General features: G+C 37.9%; 1 protein-coding gene across 1 annotated transcript in view; it reads right to left on the reverse strand.

Annotated features, from left to right (window-relative positions):
• The window catches only part of AMMECR1 (AMMECR nuclear protein 1), a 72718-nt gene that overhangs the window by 22279 nt on the left and 31908 nt on the right, over nucleotides 1-18531 (reverse strand). Inside the window, 1 exon segment of the mRNA XM_030968001.1 lies at nucleotides 16700-16810. Coding sequence (XP_030823861.1) covers nucleotides 16700-16810 — 111 coding nt within the window.

An 18531-nucleotide genomic window follows, 5' to 3' on the forward strand; every position in this document is an offset into this window, starting at 1 on the left:
GTCAATGAATTCAGCCCAAAGGGCTGAGATATTGTACTTCAATTAGTTCAAAACCTCCTTAAATTAATGAGTGGCAAACTCACTGGGTTTTAGGGAACAGTGAAGAAAAGACAACAGCAAGAGACACTTGGTGCCAGGGTTTCAGAACAAGAAAAAAAGACAGTATTTACTGTTCCACTGCTGGGTTACTGAGCAGTGAAGTTAGTTCAGATTTCCAGTTCTTCATTCAGTAACTTCAAGAGGAAGAAATTAAGGAACACTTAAGCAGACCACCAGTATTTTCCTAATGAAAATCAGCTCTCACAGCTCGGTTTGGCAGAGACCAGAGAAAACTAACAGCTTCCAAGTCACGACATGCAATTAATTTTTAAGCCAGAAAAGCAGGGCAGAGTGTGCTCTACTGCAGAAAGTAGAAATTATTATGAATACAATCCTCCTAGCTGTCAGCATAAGCCATCAGAGAGCCCAACAAAGCCCACAGGTCAGCCTTCTACCGACTTTTATTTATGACCAGCAGAATTTTGCCAATTTAAATGGAGATTTCAAGGAGTAATTTAAACACAATATCAAATCACTTGAATGCAAGCAGAAAGCATTTATTTATATTGTTGCTCTTTTTTTGGGTCAGACTAGAAAAATTTCCAGGAAACAAAACAACCGTGAATTACGTGTTTTTCCTGAACCCTCCCTTACATCTGGGAGACAGAATGGGAAAGAACAACATTTATACTTCCTGCACATTATGCTGCTAAGTGGTAGTCAGAGGATAAAAAAAGAAATACACACTTCTTGTGTGGCACAGAAGTACATCTCTGAAGTTCTCAGCTGATTTTAGCAGCACAGTGCAGCAGGTAACAGCAACAACATTCCAGATGGGACAAATAAAATACTGATCTGGCATTCTGGCTCTTGAACCAATTTATTTATTTTTTTACTCCACAGAAGTGAAGTATGCCAGAAGCACTCTCTTTGCCCAATCTGTCTGAAATCAGACATGAAACTTAAGAGGAAGAAGGAAAAACCTGCTGCTCTATTTTAGAGAGTTATTTTAGCTTTGAAAAAATACCATTCCTTTTAAGACAAATCAGAACTCGTATATAAATTAAGCATTTAGAAAAGCTCATCAGAAAAGGCAACCTATGTTGGCCACATAAGACAATTAGGTCTCTATTTTAGACAGCCAGCAGCTCCAAAAATAAGCTGTCTATACATTCTCCTTATTTAATGGCTTCAAGAGTATTTTTATATACACAGATGTATTGTGGCAACCATACCCATACTGGTATTGCTGGTAAGCTTCTGGGCCCTTGTTTTTCCATAAAAAAGTCCACCAGCTGTATAAAACAAAAGAAGCCTTTACAGAATATTTCTAAGCATACTTAAAATTTTCAGACAAATCCTTATTTGATTTCTTATTCTGGCTACACAGTACAGATCCACTCCAGAGCACACAGAAGGACTGACACAGTCTGAGATGCTGCTCAAGGACTCTGCAGTCACTGTGAGCACCTGTTAGGACACAGAGCTCATGTGCACCTGCCCAGTGACCATGGGCTGAAACTCCTGGGGGTTTCACTACTGCTGGCTCTTCAGCTGGGTCTGTCAGCCTTAGGTACATAGCAGATGAAAACTCCAACTCCTCACAGACTCACCATTACCAAATTTCTTTTAAGAAAAGCAAGCTCACAAGCATAAAGCTCTAAAAACCAACACTTCAATAAATTCAGGGCTTTTTAGCAGAATGAAACAAATATGTTTCTTCTACTGCTCTGATAATTATCCAGAGAAATATTCTATCATGCTGGATTCTTCCAAAAAACCTAGTTCATCATTATGCCATGATGATGTTACACTGTGTGAACATGATGCCCGAAATGATTTTTCTCTTTCTTTCTGTCATAAAGTATCAGGGAACCAACAAAGGCTTGTATGGATAGGTTCTTAAAGTTTAGGAGAATTCTCTGTACGTGCTGTTATGGACTTCAAGCGGAAAAGTATGATCACAAAGTCACAGCACTCGCAATCTGCTCCCATCAAAAGGTTCAGTTAAAATGAAGAAGATCCACAAAATGATATTGTAGGTTCCTGATTACATTCATAAGAGTCAGGTTTCTATGGCTTTAACTTCCTGTTTCCTGAAACCAGAAATCTTACAGTATACTGCTTCTGTGGTTCTAAAGGACTTACTGGCCTTTCAAAAGGCCAAATAAGGTCAAGACTCAATTTTTCTCACAGTTTTAGTCCAATAGGGCATGATGTATCATTTTGCATTACTATACAATATACCCTATTACACCAGGAAAAAAAAAATCTTCAATTACGTTAACTTCAAGACACAGCAAAGCTTCAGTAACAGCTCAGAGCTACATCCTGACAGAGGTGTGCTAAATCCAAAATCTTCCCATCACACAGGGCAGTGAGAGAGGGGCAGCTTGGAGCACACAGCAGCCCAGAGTGAGCAGTCACTGTGCATTTCCCCAGGTGCAGATGAAGAGCTGCAACTGCTTGTTCCATCCACTCCATCCTGCAGGAACACAACGAGGCAGTTTGGGACATCCACTGCCTCACAGCTGCCTGCACTGGGAATTGCTCAGCACAGACCCCAAACATCTCCTGACTACAGGGGAACATCAGGTCAGCAGCTCTACACAGGAGTTTCTTAACGGGGGGCAGCTTCTTTTCTGCCTTTCCTGTATTGTTTATGGATATTCTTTTCTGCCTTTTCCTGTATTTCTGTATTGTCCCTCACCTGTCCCTGCATCGTACATCCTGCTGGGATAAATGACAATGGAATTCAAATACACGTGGCAGTTTGTGTCATAAACATTCAGGAAGCTGAAAGGTGTCAATTTCCACAGAAATGTCTTGGTTTGCTATATAAAAACTAAATCCACAGCACTTAAAATGTACTCCCAGCATAACACAGTAGGCTTGTCACAGCGATTCCAGACGCTTGTTTAAAAACTGAGCAACACAACTGACCAGGGTTTGGTGTGTAGGCTTTTGTTTGGTGAATACATGATAACAGACTAGTCAGAAAACCTTAATTGAGCTCCAACTGGACTAAATTATAATGTCACTAAAAGGCTTTCCAGCAGATGGCAAAGTTTAGATAACGAACAAAAATGAACTGCTCAATTACACTTAGAACCACGCAGCTTGAGCAACATTAAGCACTCAAATCTCTAGGAACATAAAAAGAAATCTCTAGAATTCTTTACATCTCCAGCACATCTCTCAATGTTGACCTAAGATCATTATTTTACCACAAAACAGATACAGATACTGAAGTCAAGACAAAATCTTTGAGGCCACATAATAGCAGAGTTCAACTCTCATTTAAGCAATTCACAAAATACTGCTCCCCCGTAAAGCTGCATTCAAACTGTAATTTTACAAAAGAACAAATTAATGAGGTATTTTTAATTTATTATGAACTTTAAAAAGACCTCATCTTACGTACATACAGAAAAACACTTCTAAATGTGTCAGCAATGTAGTTATATATAAATACAGGAAGATAATGTAAACATTTACATCTTCAAATTCCTGCAGCTTGAAAAAAGAGGGTCTTTTTAAATTATGCTGCTGAGATTCTAGAACAAAAGAATACTTCATTTTCTCAACATTTCTTCTGCCACCAGAAACACTGTATTTTTATATAAAAATATGATAGTTGAATCTTTATTGCTCAGTTTCAGTACTGTTTGCCACAAACACTGAAACTGTTTTTCGATCAGGACTCTGAAATCACAGTGGACAAATTAAATATATATAATTAGGTTAAATATAAGGAAAGCAAAAGGTATGGTACATTATGCAGTAAATCAATTCAGAAGGACAAATACTGAAGAATCACAGAATAGCTCTGGAAGAGACCTTAGAGATCATTTAATTCCAACCCCCTGTTGTGGGCAGAGACACCTTCCACCAGACCAGGTTGCTTGATCATACTTTCTTACATGAGGTGTTGCAGTAAATGGTTCATAGAAAAAACTTCAGACAAGAAAATATGCTGAAATATGAAGGCATTAGCAAATATAGTCTGAGAAATAAAAAGTGACAGGATCCAGCCTTGAAATTCTTCAACAAACACCTAAACTGAGAGTAACCCAAGGTCCACACTGCCTTACAGACTGGAATACAATGACTCAAAACACAGAACACAGAATAATATCCTGGCTTGTTTCCCAAGATGTGTTCCATCAGTATCACAACTCAACTTGGATTATGTTCAAACCAACTGGTTTTTAGCTAAACAATCTCTTACACATCCTGTAAGTACATCTGCAGAGGGATGCAGATCTGAGTGCTGACAGTGTAGAGGATGATAAATGAGCTCATAGCATCTTACTAATTCTGTGTTTTTATAAATACAGTAAAAGATAAGCACAAGATGAGTCCCTTGCGGCACATCACATGTAACAAGACCTCAGGGAAAGAAATGGTCTCTCCTTACTTCATGAGACTTTTGGTTTCTAGGCACTCGCTCCCGCTATCATGATGCTATTCTAGAATGCAGCCATCAGAACTGCTGGATCAACAGAATTCAATTCCTGTTTAAGGCAACAAAAAAGGCTTTTTTCTATTCATTTTGTATGTATGCAGGTTTTTATTTCATATATGAATCGCATTAGCAGATCAAGCTATGATGAAGCTATGAATAGAGTATATTTTAGATACATAAACACATTCTATATATCTGGAAGCTTTGCTTCCCTCTACCTTCCACACACAAAGAAGTTGTCTGTAAGCCATCTTCTTATTCTCCTTTTAGCAGCTCTGCCACTTCTCTCTCACTCATGAGAGTGGGTCACGATTTCATGCTTTTATTCCTTCCAGATTCCTGTCACAATTCTGTCTGCTTGGGGTGGCACGTTCTGTACCTCCTGCAACCTACTCAGCTTACAGAACTGCCTGGATGGGGCACTCACAAACCCCTCTTATCTAAGGTCAAGATGCCCAAGCAACAGAATGCTTGGAAGCTCAGCTAAACAATACATTCAGTTCCAAGTCTGCCAGCTGCCACTCTGTATATGTTTTTCATTCTAAACCAGGTTTTGAGTAGCAAATAAAAACAGCTGAAGTGGAATGAAAAAGAAGTTCTGAAATAAAGGCAAAGGTCCAGGTTAGGCTACATCTGTCCATAGCCTCAGAAACTTAACTCAAGTATTCAAGGAATGCATTTAAATCACATTTTCTTAGAGAAACTACAGGCCAAATTCCTCTGCCTTGAAGGTAGTAGAGTTTTGCCATTCACTGCAGTAAAGCCTAAACCAGGAAAGGATTGTTCTGTCCATGTGTCTATTCAGCTTTTAACTACCACAACCATCTTGCATTGCCACATATGTTTAACTATGGGACTTGTACCAAGACCAGCTGAAGCCCAACTATTCAGTGTTAAATGAGGATACAGTGGGGACACACAGAATACTGGTTTAGTCATAATCATACCATTAGAGATACAATTCAACACATTGGTCTAAAGTGGATAATATTTAAAAGGAAATAGATTATCACCTTTTTAAAAAACGACTCATGAAATGTTTAATCTCCTGAATGTCAGGAATGCTTTAGTCAAACACAGACTTGTGAAATCATATGTAACAGCACCTGGAAATTCACATTTTTGGGGAAAAAAAAAAAAAGAGAACATGCATTGTAGACTTCCACAAACCTGAAGAGGGTTTTCTGAGCAACAAACCAGAAAGCCACCCTTTCAGTGACTGAAAAAGCTGAGCACACAAAGAGGGGTGGCTCTGGCAACGAGGCTGCATGCGGTGCAGAGACCTCCACAGACAAAGCACAGCTGCTGCTCTTTGCAATGAGGGATTAGCAGTCTAGGTCAAAGGAAAAAGCCTCTCTGTAGCTAAGTGAGCAAACTGCAGAATGCATCCTCAGCACAGATGAGAAAGGGCCAGCTAACCAGCTTGCAAATCGTGCAGAAGTTTCTGGAACACAAACAAAACCAGCATCAATTTCTTGACAGAGCATGTAAAATATTTCTGGTGAAAAGCAGTGATGCCCTGCTGTAAAACCAAGGTTACAATGACCTCTCAATTACTTTAAAATTACATTTCTCCTTTTCCTTCTTTGTGTTCACTTATATAACAAGCAGTTTTTCTTCATGACCAAACGAACACATTACATGTGGGGCTTTAACAATACCTGGAAGTAACTGGCCTAGAGATAACACTAGCAGCTCTTTTAACTCTAATTCAATAAAAACTGAAGCTATACACATATGCACACAGAACATATTTTTTTCCATACAGACATCTCTCTTTCAACATTTGTACAATTGAGTATATTATACTTTGGTTTTACATTGACTCTTCAGTTAAATGGGATATAAGCCAATATTTGAAGAAAATACTTGCTTAACCTTTTATTACATACTAAATAATTTTTATTCTACATTATTCACTTTAGCAATATTAAATGAAAGAAATTAAGAGTCTCCTGAAGTAAGAAATACCATTTGAATGTACCAGTGTGAATGTATTTCTAATCTGCCTCTTATTTATCAATAAAGCACTGAGAATGTTACTCACAATTAGGCTGGTATCTAAAGTAGCAAACTAATTGCATGTTACAAGAAGTTTGACAACTATTTCAGTTTGTGGTATTATAGAATTCATACAATTACATGAACTAGAAGTAACAGAAAGCTGTACTGTTAAAAAAAAAAAAAACAGGAGCTTTTCTTCTTTTCCCCTGTAGAATCAGAACTAAGGGAATTCCAATGAACTGAAAAATACAGTAAAAATAAAAAGTCACCATTCCTTGCTGATAGAAGTTTGCAATACCTGATTTAATATACAGACTTAAATCACAACTGTTAGTAATTGCCAGGATCACAAAGGGCTCTTTCACTGAAGCTGGGGTTGCAGCTTCTGACAGATGAGAAGTTCCCAGGAGCTGTACCCAGGCTCAGCAGAGCACTTCTTAACATCTGCACCAGTTCCCCAAGTTCTTGTGGGAGTTATTTATATACTGTACTTCTCCAACCTGAGAGACTGCTTGCCTGACAACTGACCCTTTAATGCAAGTAATCTGCACTAAGAAATAAAGATTATAGCATTGCACTGGAACAGGGAACCTAAATTTAAGCATGTGAGCTGACACTTTGTAGCCTACGTATTATATTTACGACACAGGCACATGTCACCATTCCCCCACAGAAAATATCCTTGCCTGAAGAACTGAGTGTTACCAGTCCTACAGAAATTTGTACTGATGGCCAAAAAAAGCTCTTCTCCACCATGATCAAAAGCTATTCTCCACATGTAAATTATAACTATATTTAGAAAAGTTTTAATTAAAAGTCTTGAAAACTCAAAGGTAGGAATCTTTGAGATTAGAAATATTTTTTGGTTATGCAACAAATATTACTAGGTAATGGTTTATTCACATACTTTCACAGCATCTGATGCTTTGTGAACTGCATCAACACACAGTTATTTACAGAGCTAAAAAAATAAACAAAGTACATTCAGTTTGTTTCTAAAATAAAGGCTATCACAAATATACACTCATTTAGAGTGTATACAGCACTCCATACATTTTTCTAAGGAGTACAGTTGAAAATGGCAGAATCTGAAAAGTGCATCTGCAATTCAAAGAAAAGAGACAAACCTGGAGTGCTTCTGTTCCTAATATTATATTTTTTAAATTAATGTTAGAAAAGAAAAACCTGGTTATTTTCAGGTAAGTATATATACCCCTACAATGAACTGGAGATGAAATGGAGTAAAAGTCCAGTCACTTGTAAACTCTGAAGTTCAAGAAGTCTTTCAAGACTTTCCTGTGTTTTGTTTCTCCCTCCCCACTCTGTGGTCACTTGCTCACAAACACACACATGATATAAGCTGAAATAGTGCAGTCATTGGGCCTCTAAGACTTTAGGACTACCTCAGAAATGTGCTTAACTTCAGATGTCTTCAGACATTCTTCAGCATTTATATGGCTGCCTGTAGACTTCCAAGCAGTGGATAGGCTATTTCTTCTTCTTCCAAGAGCTTTTCCTCCATCTTAACTGCACAGCTCTTGTAAAGGATATAACTTCTTTCTTCCTGGTGTCAACAGGAACAAATTTTAGAAACAGGTATCTGTCAGTACTATTTAAAAATTCCAGAAAACACTGCTATAGTTTACAAGAGCATTCTAACTCTCATTACTCTGATCTATGGAAAATGGTAAAAAACAATTTCAAAAGCTTCAACACCTTTGTGTCAAAGTGAACAGGGATAACAAGGGCTTTTGAAGCCCAGTTCCCCACACCCAGTTTGTGTTATTTCTTCTTTATAGTCTTAAAAGGAAGCATCAGAAAACACCTAAATGGAGGAGGTGCTGACAGACTGAAAACTTTAATAGACTCCTTTCCCACAGTGACTCCCACACAAAGCTGCAGAGTTTAAAGATTTTAACAGCTTGTAAGCATGAGACAATTCTTTTTCCTGTGACCTTGCCTAATCTCTGCTAACTGGTATTGAAACATCAGATTTCAGTAAAAAACAGTTCTTTGAGCCCAAGTTTACTTCTACTGGGCAAGCTATGTAATATACCACAGCTGCACCTCAATTCTCAGAGTCTTACTTGGGATGTCTCATATTTATTACACATAAGCACTTGCCAGTCTGTGCAGTGGGATGTTTCACTACCCTTACAAGAAAGTTGTGGAAAACATCCATCCCTTGCTCTATATTAAAAATTAACACCTGCTGAGCTGAGAACAGACAGAAAAACTCACTCACAAGCAGGTAACTTCCATACTAACTTTTTCCATTCTGTCCTGTTTCCAAATAGACAAATCCTTTCTTTACAACGTTAGGTGGAGTGTGTCTCAGAGCACTATGCCTCTGCCTGCTGGGAGCACAGTCCCATCTTGTATTCTGCAGCACTGGCCCATAGCACACCTTTGTAGCACGTCAGAAATCAGTAAGTCACCAAGAGTCTCAAAAGAAAGCAAATGTCATTATAAAAGATTTTTAGGTAATGTTTTGATGATGTTCCCCTTAAGACTACCATATAACGAGATTAAAAAGTTGACTAAAACCCATGAAAGTACCAACAGCTACCTGTACTAGTAAAGGAAAAGTAAGTCATGGCACTATAGAGTTTTCTTAGGAAAGCCAGGGTGGCCAGTTCCCCTACCTCCACCCTCCCTCCCAAACACTTCTGTCAAGTAATATCCAAAGACAAATAAATATCTGACTTGGAAGCAAACTAGTGTTTCAACTCAACAAGAACTCTGTCTTTGAACTTACAGGGCATATATCGTTTTGTTCACATAATAGCAGACTGTGTGGGAAGAACATGAAATGCAAGATCATCATGGGAAAGACTGGAGTCACAAATGAGATGGCTCCTCCCTGAAACCCATCTGGAAAGTCTGAGTAACTGCTGGGGAGCACCAGTTCAATCAAATTCCAGCAACATCTGATTTATTCCAAATACCACAAGTTACATTAACTAATTAAAGTTATCTTGCTTGAGCATGTCTTTTTCTAAGTATGCATTTTATAAAAGTACATTTTTGAAACTCCCAATTTTTAATGCATGCCTTTTAAATGAGCAGATTAAATAAGTATTTCAAATATGGCCATTTACTGAGTTACACCAAATTCTACTGCTGAGACCTTAAACTTAGGACAGTAAGTTTGTCTCAGCAAAATGCCCTCTAAACTTCCTTGAGTCATTTTATACAGATACAGCAATTTTGTAGTAATTTTTAATTATAAAATTTATTTTACTTTGATTTTCACATATCTTTCATAAACAGTCAACTCTAAGACTAAGTTCACTCTACAAAACACAGTAATACATTCTCCTGTGCCAAAGCATTCATATTCTATAATTCAGTTTTCCCAGCAAAACCGTAAAATGGTTATCAATATTTGATAACCCTGGTTCTATTGAAAAAGCTTTGGGAGAGCATCATTATGCTCTCCTCCTTTCATAAAGATAATAATCTAAGGACTGTCCTTCCATTTGTGGCATTTTCCTTTGCTTTCTTTCAAGCAGTGTTGCTAAGGAAACAGACTCATCTACCATTAGGTCCAAGGGTCTAGCAAGGTTTTTCTCAGGAATAATACAGTAACAATTACAAAACCAGGGTTTTTAGTTTTGTTTTGCTTGTTTGTTTTTAAATAAATAAAAAAATTAAGGCAAATGACTACATTCTCAACACATGCAATATGCAAAAACCATGTATTCCCTAGGGCATGCTCCTCTCTTCTAAACAAGATTTTCCTTCCTAACAAAATAAGGAGAAGCATTTAACCCATCATTAAAACAAAAATTTGGGGTTTTTTCCACTTAAAGAGGCAGTATGGTATTTAGCTTTGCCCTTTGAGAGAAGGCAGCAAACAGCTCTGTTAAACAACAGATCCCTGCAGTAACAACCTGGCACTGTGTGCACAAAATCATTACAGACCTATTTACTGAACTGACTCACACAGAGTAACTAAGTCTGGCTCAATAAATTCAGATTTATATACTTCATTTGGACTTTCTGTTATTGTGGGTTTACATCACAAACCATTTTACTAATAAACATATATTCCACTAGAACAAATCTTAGGATTTATCCAAATTAAAGTGCTTGTTATTTGTAAAGTCAGTGTCTACAGGCAGACTCAAAGCAACTAGCTTTTATTGGCTTGGATAAAATTTAGAAATATGAAAAGCTCCAAGTTTCAGTAAAATTTTGTCTATATACAGATGATATGGTAGGCAAATCCACGAGCCAGTACAAAATTATAAAATCTCTATATGTTCAAATAATTTTACCACAGTTTCAACAGAGGTAATCAGTAAAACTTTAAGATCACAGTGCTAATACCTTAATTTTATATTTTAACAAAAGCATTTTTGAAAACAAAAAGGAGTTCTGAGATACAACATTATTAATACCTCTGGAGGGCAACACCATCATAAATTACACATATGTCTATGTATCTTCTAATTTGTAAAATGAAGTTGAATGCTGAACTGCCTTAATGTACTTTACCTCAGTTCTGACTCAGAACACAAATATTCTCTATATTATATGCTATATATGAATATACATTTGTATGTAATAAATGTGTTCAGTACTCAGGTATTTCCAAATGTCTTTCAAAGACAGCTTTGGGTCACACATCTCTCTCTTCTGATAAGAAGTTCTAGTGATATGAAATTGCTACAAAGGGATGAGAATAAACTCCTCTCTCTGCTGCTGCCTGGCAGGTGAGCACAACCTGCCTTATACTGGGCACTGAGTGATGCCCATGTCACAGTAACACTGTCCACCACCAACCCAGGGGGGCCCAAATTAGCAGAACAGCAGCTCTGCAACCTCTTCAGCATTCCTGAACTCTCCTTAGGCCAGGGAGCCCCCAGGGATCCTTGGTCTGAGGGAAAAGCACTCAGTACACCCTCTTAAGTGTCAGTTTGGCACCCCACTTCCTACCTCCCCAGGAATGCAGGATGTTCTGAAATCACTCCTACAGAACCTTGTAATGCAGTAAGGGAATGTGATGGTGTAACTGAGAGCTGCTTATACTGGAGATGTTTAGCCTGGAGAAGAAGAGGCTCAGGGGAGACCTTACTGTTCTCTACCCGTAATAGAGTGGCTATTGGGAAGCATTTTTTCACCAAAAGGGTTGTCAGCATGTAGGGCATTTTTGTTTTTAAAACTCAGTGGATTTTACAGGTTGAAGCCCCCTAAAAATTTTACCCTTCATGACTGCAACTTGCTGTAAGTGGGAGGTGGGAGTTACTCATTCCAGAGGGTTATTGCCACTGGCTTCTCACATGCCCTGTGGTACACAGTGGTTGTCTGTCCACTCAACTGGACACAGAATCATGTCAGCACCTATGGCCCAAACTCTGCTCACTTGGAGATCTGTGCCCTCTACTTCAGTAAGGCAACCCTGAGAACTCAGAGGAGACCAGCAGGCACCTGCTTTTCACAGACACATACAAATGGAAAGGAAGCTCCCTGACTTTACAAACAATATTGAACGTACAAGAACAGCATAACCCTGGTGAGTTCAGGCTGTCATGAACCTACACTGCTCTCTGCAGAGTTTAATTACAAGCATGATAATGTAAGCTTCATCTCACAATTATCAGGCACTTTTCCACTGATGGCCACCAGACAGTGTATTAACAGAATTTTAAAAAGCCAACTTTCAGCAGTGGTATACTATAAATCAAAGTCAAAAGCAAGACAGCCTGCGAAGTATTATCAGTGGGGAACATAGAAGCAACAATATGCTCTCAAATATTACATGAGATGTTATTTGCACAAATTATTTCAACCTATGACTTCTGTCAACAATGAAGGCCACAACAACTGTCAAAAACATGTAATTCCCCCAACTCTGCAGTTCAAAAAATTGCAGTCAGATGAATGAGTATACTTTGCTCTGGAGCAATGGTAATGACTACCTACACCCACAGCAACACTGCTTGGCAGTAAAGGTTCTGGGAAGTTAGCACTGACCTGTGGGACTGATTACAGGGTTAGAGTAGTAAACGCAACTAAATACATGAAGGAAGTTGTCCTGTCTGAACAAAAACTTGTCACTAGTCTTCAGCAAGTACAGCCAGCATCAATCTTAATGTGACCAGTTATCAAATATTTTTCAATTTCACCCTTTAAATTAGCTTGCTGTACTGCTATTTTATGGTTGGATGGTAAAATCTGGAACAGGAAGAAAGGGTTAGTGTTTCTGACAGAGAGAGCAGGCAGTATTGCAGCAACAAGGAGGGACTCTTGAAATTGCTGACAGGGACAGAGCAGTACTTGACACCAGCAGTAGCCAAATCCTCATATGGAATGTACACCCAAATTCAGTTATGAGAAAGTTGGGTCGTACGTTTCATTTCCTTCCATCTTGTGCTTCTCATCCCCAGCTTCTCTTTGTTTTCTTTTGTTGATCAGCCACATCTAAGCTGAGTGTCAGCAGTCCTATTGCCCTCAGGTGGAGTGGTAAGTAGAACACACAACAAAAAAACTGATTACATCATACAGTCAGCAGAGACAGGTCTATGCTAGTTAAAGGAAGGTGGGTTAAACCCAGTTTTCAGCCATTAGGTTAATACACTTAAGCCTTGGAGTCTCTTTACTACTTTCTCCTGGGACAGCAGACTCTGCCATGTAACATCTCCCTTCACCTGCCTGTTCTCTACTACCCTCCTCCCCAGATACATATTCTAGCCTTGATGGGCTAAACCAACACAGAGTTAAAAATTTATGCACCTATACTTTTACATCCAATAGGCATAAAATATTACATCAAATTCTATGAAACAGATTAACTTAACTAAACTAGATAAACTAAAACTAAAATAAAGAGCTGAAACTATTTTGTTCAATATCTCAAGTTTATAAAAGCAGGAGTTTAAAACTTCAGTGCCAAAACCTAAGTCTTACTGCTGTACAGAATACATGAAAAAGTAATTTATCAACCTGTTATGAAATTCTGTGGTAACCTGCTTCCAAGTTCAGAGTATTTTCTTGAAGGGGCTGTAAAACATAAGGTATTTTTCATAATCTGGATTGGTTTATTTTTATGTATTCAGGTGGGATAGTCAATTTAACACATTCAGTCTAAAGGACTGTTTTAGCCATGGTAACATTTCTTAATTCTAAAATGTAATATGCAACACTGTAGAACATTTGGACATGGTTTACCTCCTAGTAAAATAAAATACAAATCACCAAGTTTGAATCTCTCTCTCCATAAAGTTCTGTAGAAGATTTTAATAATACACATCCTTTCCCTTGTGTTTCACTGATATAACTGCAGAGAAAATTGAATTTAACATGTAGACTTTATAAGGAATGCAGTAATAGTTTTTTTAACTATATGTATTCTCATCCCTCCTCAGAACTTAGGCAGATGCATCCAATTAACGATGAATCATTCCACATAAATTTCCTGTTTAGAACATACTGGCAATATCAGCACAACAACCTACAGAGCTCAAAATGGTCACACCATTTCTGGCTCCAGACCCAAAAAAGTGAAGGGTGGGGGTGTCCCAAGAAACAATTTGTTCACTCCAGATTTCTAGATGAACTATCGTTATGCTGCTTCAAAGGAACTACACTACTGTATGCAGATAGAGATGTGCATGCCACACATTGGATATGATATACAACAAGAGATGACTAGAAATAGCAAAATTTATTTACTGTGATCCCAAGGACTGTTCAGCATATTTGCAATAAAATTATGTGTGAAGGGAATTGTGGATATTTTGATTGCTAAGCACCAGAGTATTCAAAAACAGCTGCTCTTTTGTGCCATTTTACTGACTGAAAGCTGGGCCACAATTACACAGAAGGTACTGAAAAGAGTAAAAATTAATTAATTAGACAAACAACCTGGTTCTGTTTATCCACACTGTATCTTCAAAATAACTGAATGAAAGTGCCTCCCTTTTGAAAACTGTCAAAGGAAAATGAAGTCAGCAGTCATCTGACTGCATTGTCAACTGGAAGTTTTGGTCAAATTCCACTTTCTGCAGCAGAGCCTAGTCTCATTTCTACCTAATTTGTTGATTAATTTCTGCCTTTCCTGAGTAAGTTTTTCCCTTTCAGGAATTGCCACGTCTTCTGCAGCAGCCTATTGCCCAGATACTGCTGCAGCAAGCTATAATGTCCTGGTTTCTAATCCTTCCTAGGGAGGCCCATTGAGCTCCAAACTCTCAAAGCCCATGGACATTTCAATGGTGCTTCTTTTATTCCTCAAATGCTCTCCTCTGGAAGCCCCACAGTTGAAAAGACTGACCACAAGAAGGAAACTAATCACAGGTAACCCTCTCTTTTTTTTTTTAATATAATGACTGATAGAAGGGAACACCTTTTTTGTACATTCTCATATGAACTCTACATTTCAGTGATTATATTTGAAGTTTGGTTGCTATTTTAAAAAAATAAAGCAACCTGGAAACATTTTAGGTACCGAAAGCATAAAAAAAGATTTTCAATAAAAGGTAACAAAATCCAATATGCACTAAATGTTATATTTGATTTTAAAGCAACTTATGTGCTTCTGAAGATTTTTTTTAAAAAACATGTTTGCATTTAGTTCCATTTTCCTCATCTTGAAAATTATTGATCTGTCCTCTAAATAGCCTAGTATAAACTTCCACAGCATGTGGCCAACCTGTAAATACTGCACTGAAATTACTTCAGTTCCCTTTAATTTTCATCACTTTTCATGTATTTTGACTTCAGCTTTCACAGAATGCAGTCAGGAATCATATAACCAGTTTTAAAGGTATTTAAGTGTACAGCCCTGTCTGATTTGTGAGAATGGAAAAATCTATGAGGAACAAAACTATTTTCTTAAGCTATCACCTTATTCCTAGCCTCAGGGGGAAATTTTCTGTACAAGCTCATTGATCTTGATCAGGCACTGTAAAGCATATACCTAAATGAAACACTCTCCAGTACAGGGGGAAAGTTGGTTTTCATTCAGTTTGGCTCACTAATGGTAAAGATTTTAAACTTTTTAACCCTCAACAAAGAAATAGTTTTGAATTTATTAAAAGGTTCTTCTCACTGACCATTTTGAATGCTAAGGTTTTAAAGGACACAAGCAGAAACATTCCAGAGTGCATAATAAATAAATTTACCACAATAAAGGTAACTAGGTCTTTCAGAAGTTTGTAAGGGCTCCAGGAGATGAGCAGTTATCTTCTTCAAGCTCAGCAGAGAAGCATGAAATGAACTTCAGGTTGCAACTAACTAGGGAGACATGTAAGAAAGAACATCTCCCTCTCCCATTCTAATATTATTTAATGCCAGAATGGACAAGGCATTTTAACAGCAAAGAGGAAGATCCTGTAATGGACAAAAGCCTCAAATCTAAAGTGATCTGGAAGCACTAATTATTTAAAGTGATGACAATTTTAGAGGTCTACACATGCCAGAATGCAGCTTCTAAAAAGCACAATAAAGTCTATTGTAGCTGAAAGGAACCCAATTCCATTGATTCTTTAGAGAATAAACTTAAGAAAACTCTTAGAAAAACAAGTAGAAAGCTTGTTACTAGCTCTAGTGATAAACTTATTAGTTTTCACTCTATGCAAAGGAAATGGAACAATATTAAGGTGAATGAATTTAGGTGTAGATCAAAACATGAAGATTATGCTGCCAGGGAGTGAAGGATTATCATCACTTACCTCCCTCATCCAGAAGCTTCCCACTCAGGGGCTGGGATGTATCTGAAGAGTAACATGTAATGGAAATTTGTAGCATTAAATTAACTGCAGCTGATTGGAAGCACCTGATGGAGAAGAGGTGAGAATACCTGCTGTTTTAGAAGTGTGAATAGGATAATCCCCAAATCTGACTTTCTGGTCTTCTGGCCTGACATTAACTACTAAGGTTAAAATTTGTCTGAACACTGGAAAAATACCATAATAATCAGTTACAATAAGCTATTGGAGAGTAGTTTACAGACCAATAAAATGAAAATAGGCTCAACTTATGGTTTTTAACTGCAAGCATGGCCTCGTGACACCAGCAGTCAAATATCCAGACAATACCCTCAGCATCAAAAGGAGACACAGGTTTTCATTGACCCATACAATGACACAGCCAAAAAACCCAAAACAAACCAAAACACACCTATCATCTCCTCAACAGACTAGTTAAATATGTAAGTCAAGGCTACAGAAAACAAATTCTTACCTAGTAAGTGTGTACTCCCTGAGTCCTGAATGCAGGTTCATGGCAGAAAAAGTACCTATGCATCCTCGCAATCGCTTATCTCGACCGATCTTCCACGTTACAAACAGTGGGCTGCGGTAGGGAGGAAAAGAGAAACGTGATCACAGGAGCAATTTTGACAGTTGGAGTGAAATTTCAGGAACAGTGCCCTTCCATTTCAGGCAACAGGGGGCAAATCTCTAAAATGACTGTATCTGAACAGGACATAGCAGTGAGCAATGTCCTTTGTAATTCTTCTGACTGTTCTAGAAACATTCTTCGTGAGACATAATAGAAAATAAGATTACTGGAATAGTTTAGGGACAGAATGAAACTGCTTGGCAACAGATCCAACATGCTCAGTGTACCTTACCCATTAACCTTCTCTTGTGAATGGGAAAAGCCTCACCTTAGAGATCTCTATATAAAGAAAACCCTTTATGGAAGAGAAAAATACCCCTGCCACACTAGCCATCCATCCTCCTGAACACAAATACTTTGGTCCTAATACTGCTGGCTAGAAAGAGAAATCCTTAGAAGACAACAAAATTCAGGAACACCCTCTAAACTTAAAGAACAACCAGAGGAAAGGATATTTTCTCCATGAATCCCAAGTTACCATTTAAAAATACCAAAAATTACCAGAAGTAGAGCAAAATCTAAGTTGAACGCATGACCATGATAGTTACAAAGAAATACTAATAACAAACCAATTCATCCACTAAATTAATCCGAAAGAGGAGAACCATACAGTCTTGGGGACCAAACCTTTCCTTGCAGTTCTAGAGAACTGCATTAATCAATACACAAGCAAGAGAAAACTGCACTAATAATTTCTCAAGGGAGTGCACATGGCATCTGGATACTAACCCTAACAAAGATTTCTAATACTGAGATGAACAGGGATGTTTCAAGAAGAAAAGCATGTAAAATTTACTCTTTTTCTAGAAAGGTGACAAATCAAAGTGCATTACATAGAGAAGAGTGCACTGTATTATATGAGATCAGTCACTGCAGCACTGCACAGTGTAGTACAGATGGGTGTAACTGTCCTGGGGGTCCATACATAGGGATGGTGCACTTTGGGACTCTCAAGGAACAGCCCATATCCCTTTTCTCCTTCCACACCATCTGCTTTATCTGGTGTGGCACAAGATACTTGCACTGTGATGGCAGAAAAGGATATGCCTCAGTCTGCAGCACTAACACAGCAGCACACAGTCCTCTCCTAACTTGCTAAAACCTGTTATCACCTGCTGGTACAGCAACTTCCTTCTTACTTGACTGAGCTGGACAAGTTCCCTTCTTTCAATGACAATGAATAAAAGAGGAAGCTGAAGTCATAGTTTTCTTTTGGATTTCCTTTTATTTCTTTTCTACTGCCGCCCCCCCTTCCTTTTCTAAAAGTTGTTTAGTAAGTACTGAAAAGCATAAGGCCAAAAGAGCCCATTACCAAACATTTAATAAAATCTGGGTTATTTCACTATTTTCCATTCAGATCAACAACTGGCATTTTACTACATTTTCAAGAAAGGTATCCCAGTCACCCTTAAGGGTACCAACAAAATTATTAGATCATAATGGCACTGAAACCAGTCTCTCCCCTTGAACAGAAATAAGCATGAGTAAGACTCAAAATGGACTTTAGGATTATTCTCTTGACCTTTATCTTTGGATTATGAGATTTATTAGCTGTAATACACTTAGTGGAGGGCTGTAATTCAAGGAAACATATACATATTTACTTCCCTGTCAAAAGTGAATTTCTTCTAAGGTGCATGATTACTGCCACTTTAAAGGACAAGAGAAGACCA

This window comes from Camarhynchus parvulus, chromosome 4A (genome assembly GCF_901933205.1).
Source record: "Camarhynchus parvulus chromosome 4A, STF_HiC, whole genome shotgun sequence".
NCBI lineage: Eukaryota > Metazoa > Chordata > Aves > Passeriformes > Thraupidae > Camarhynchus > Camarhynchus parvulus.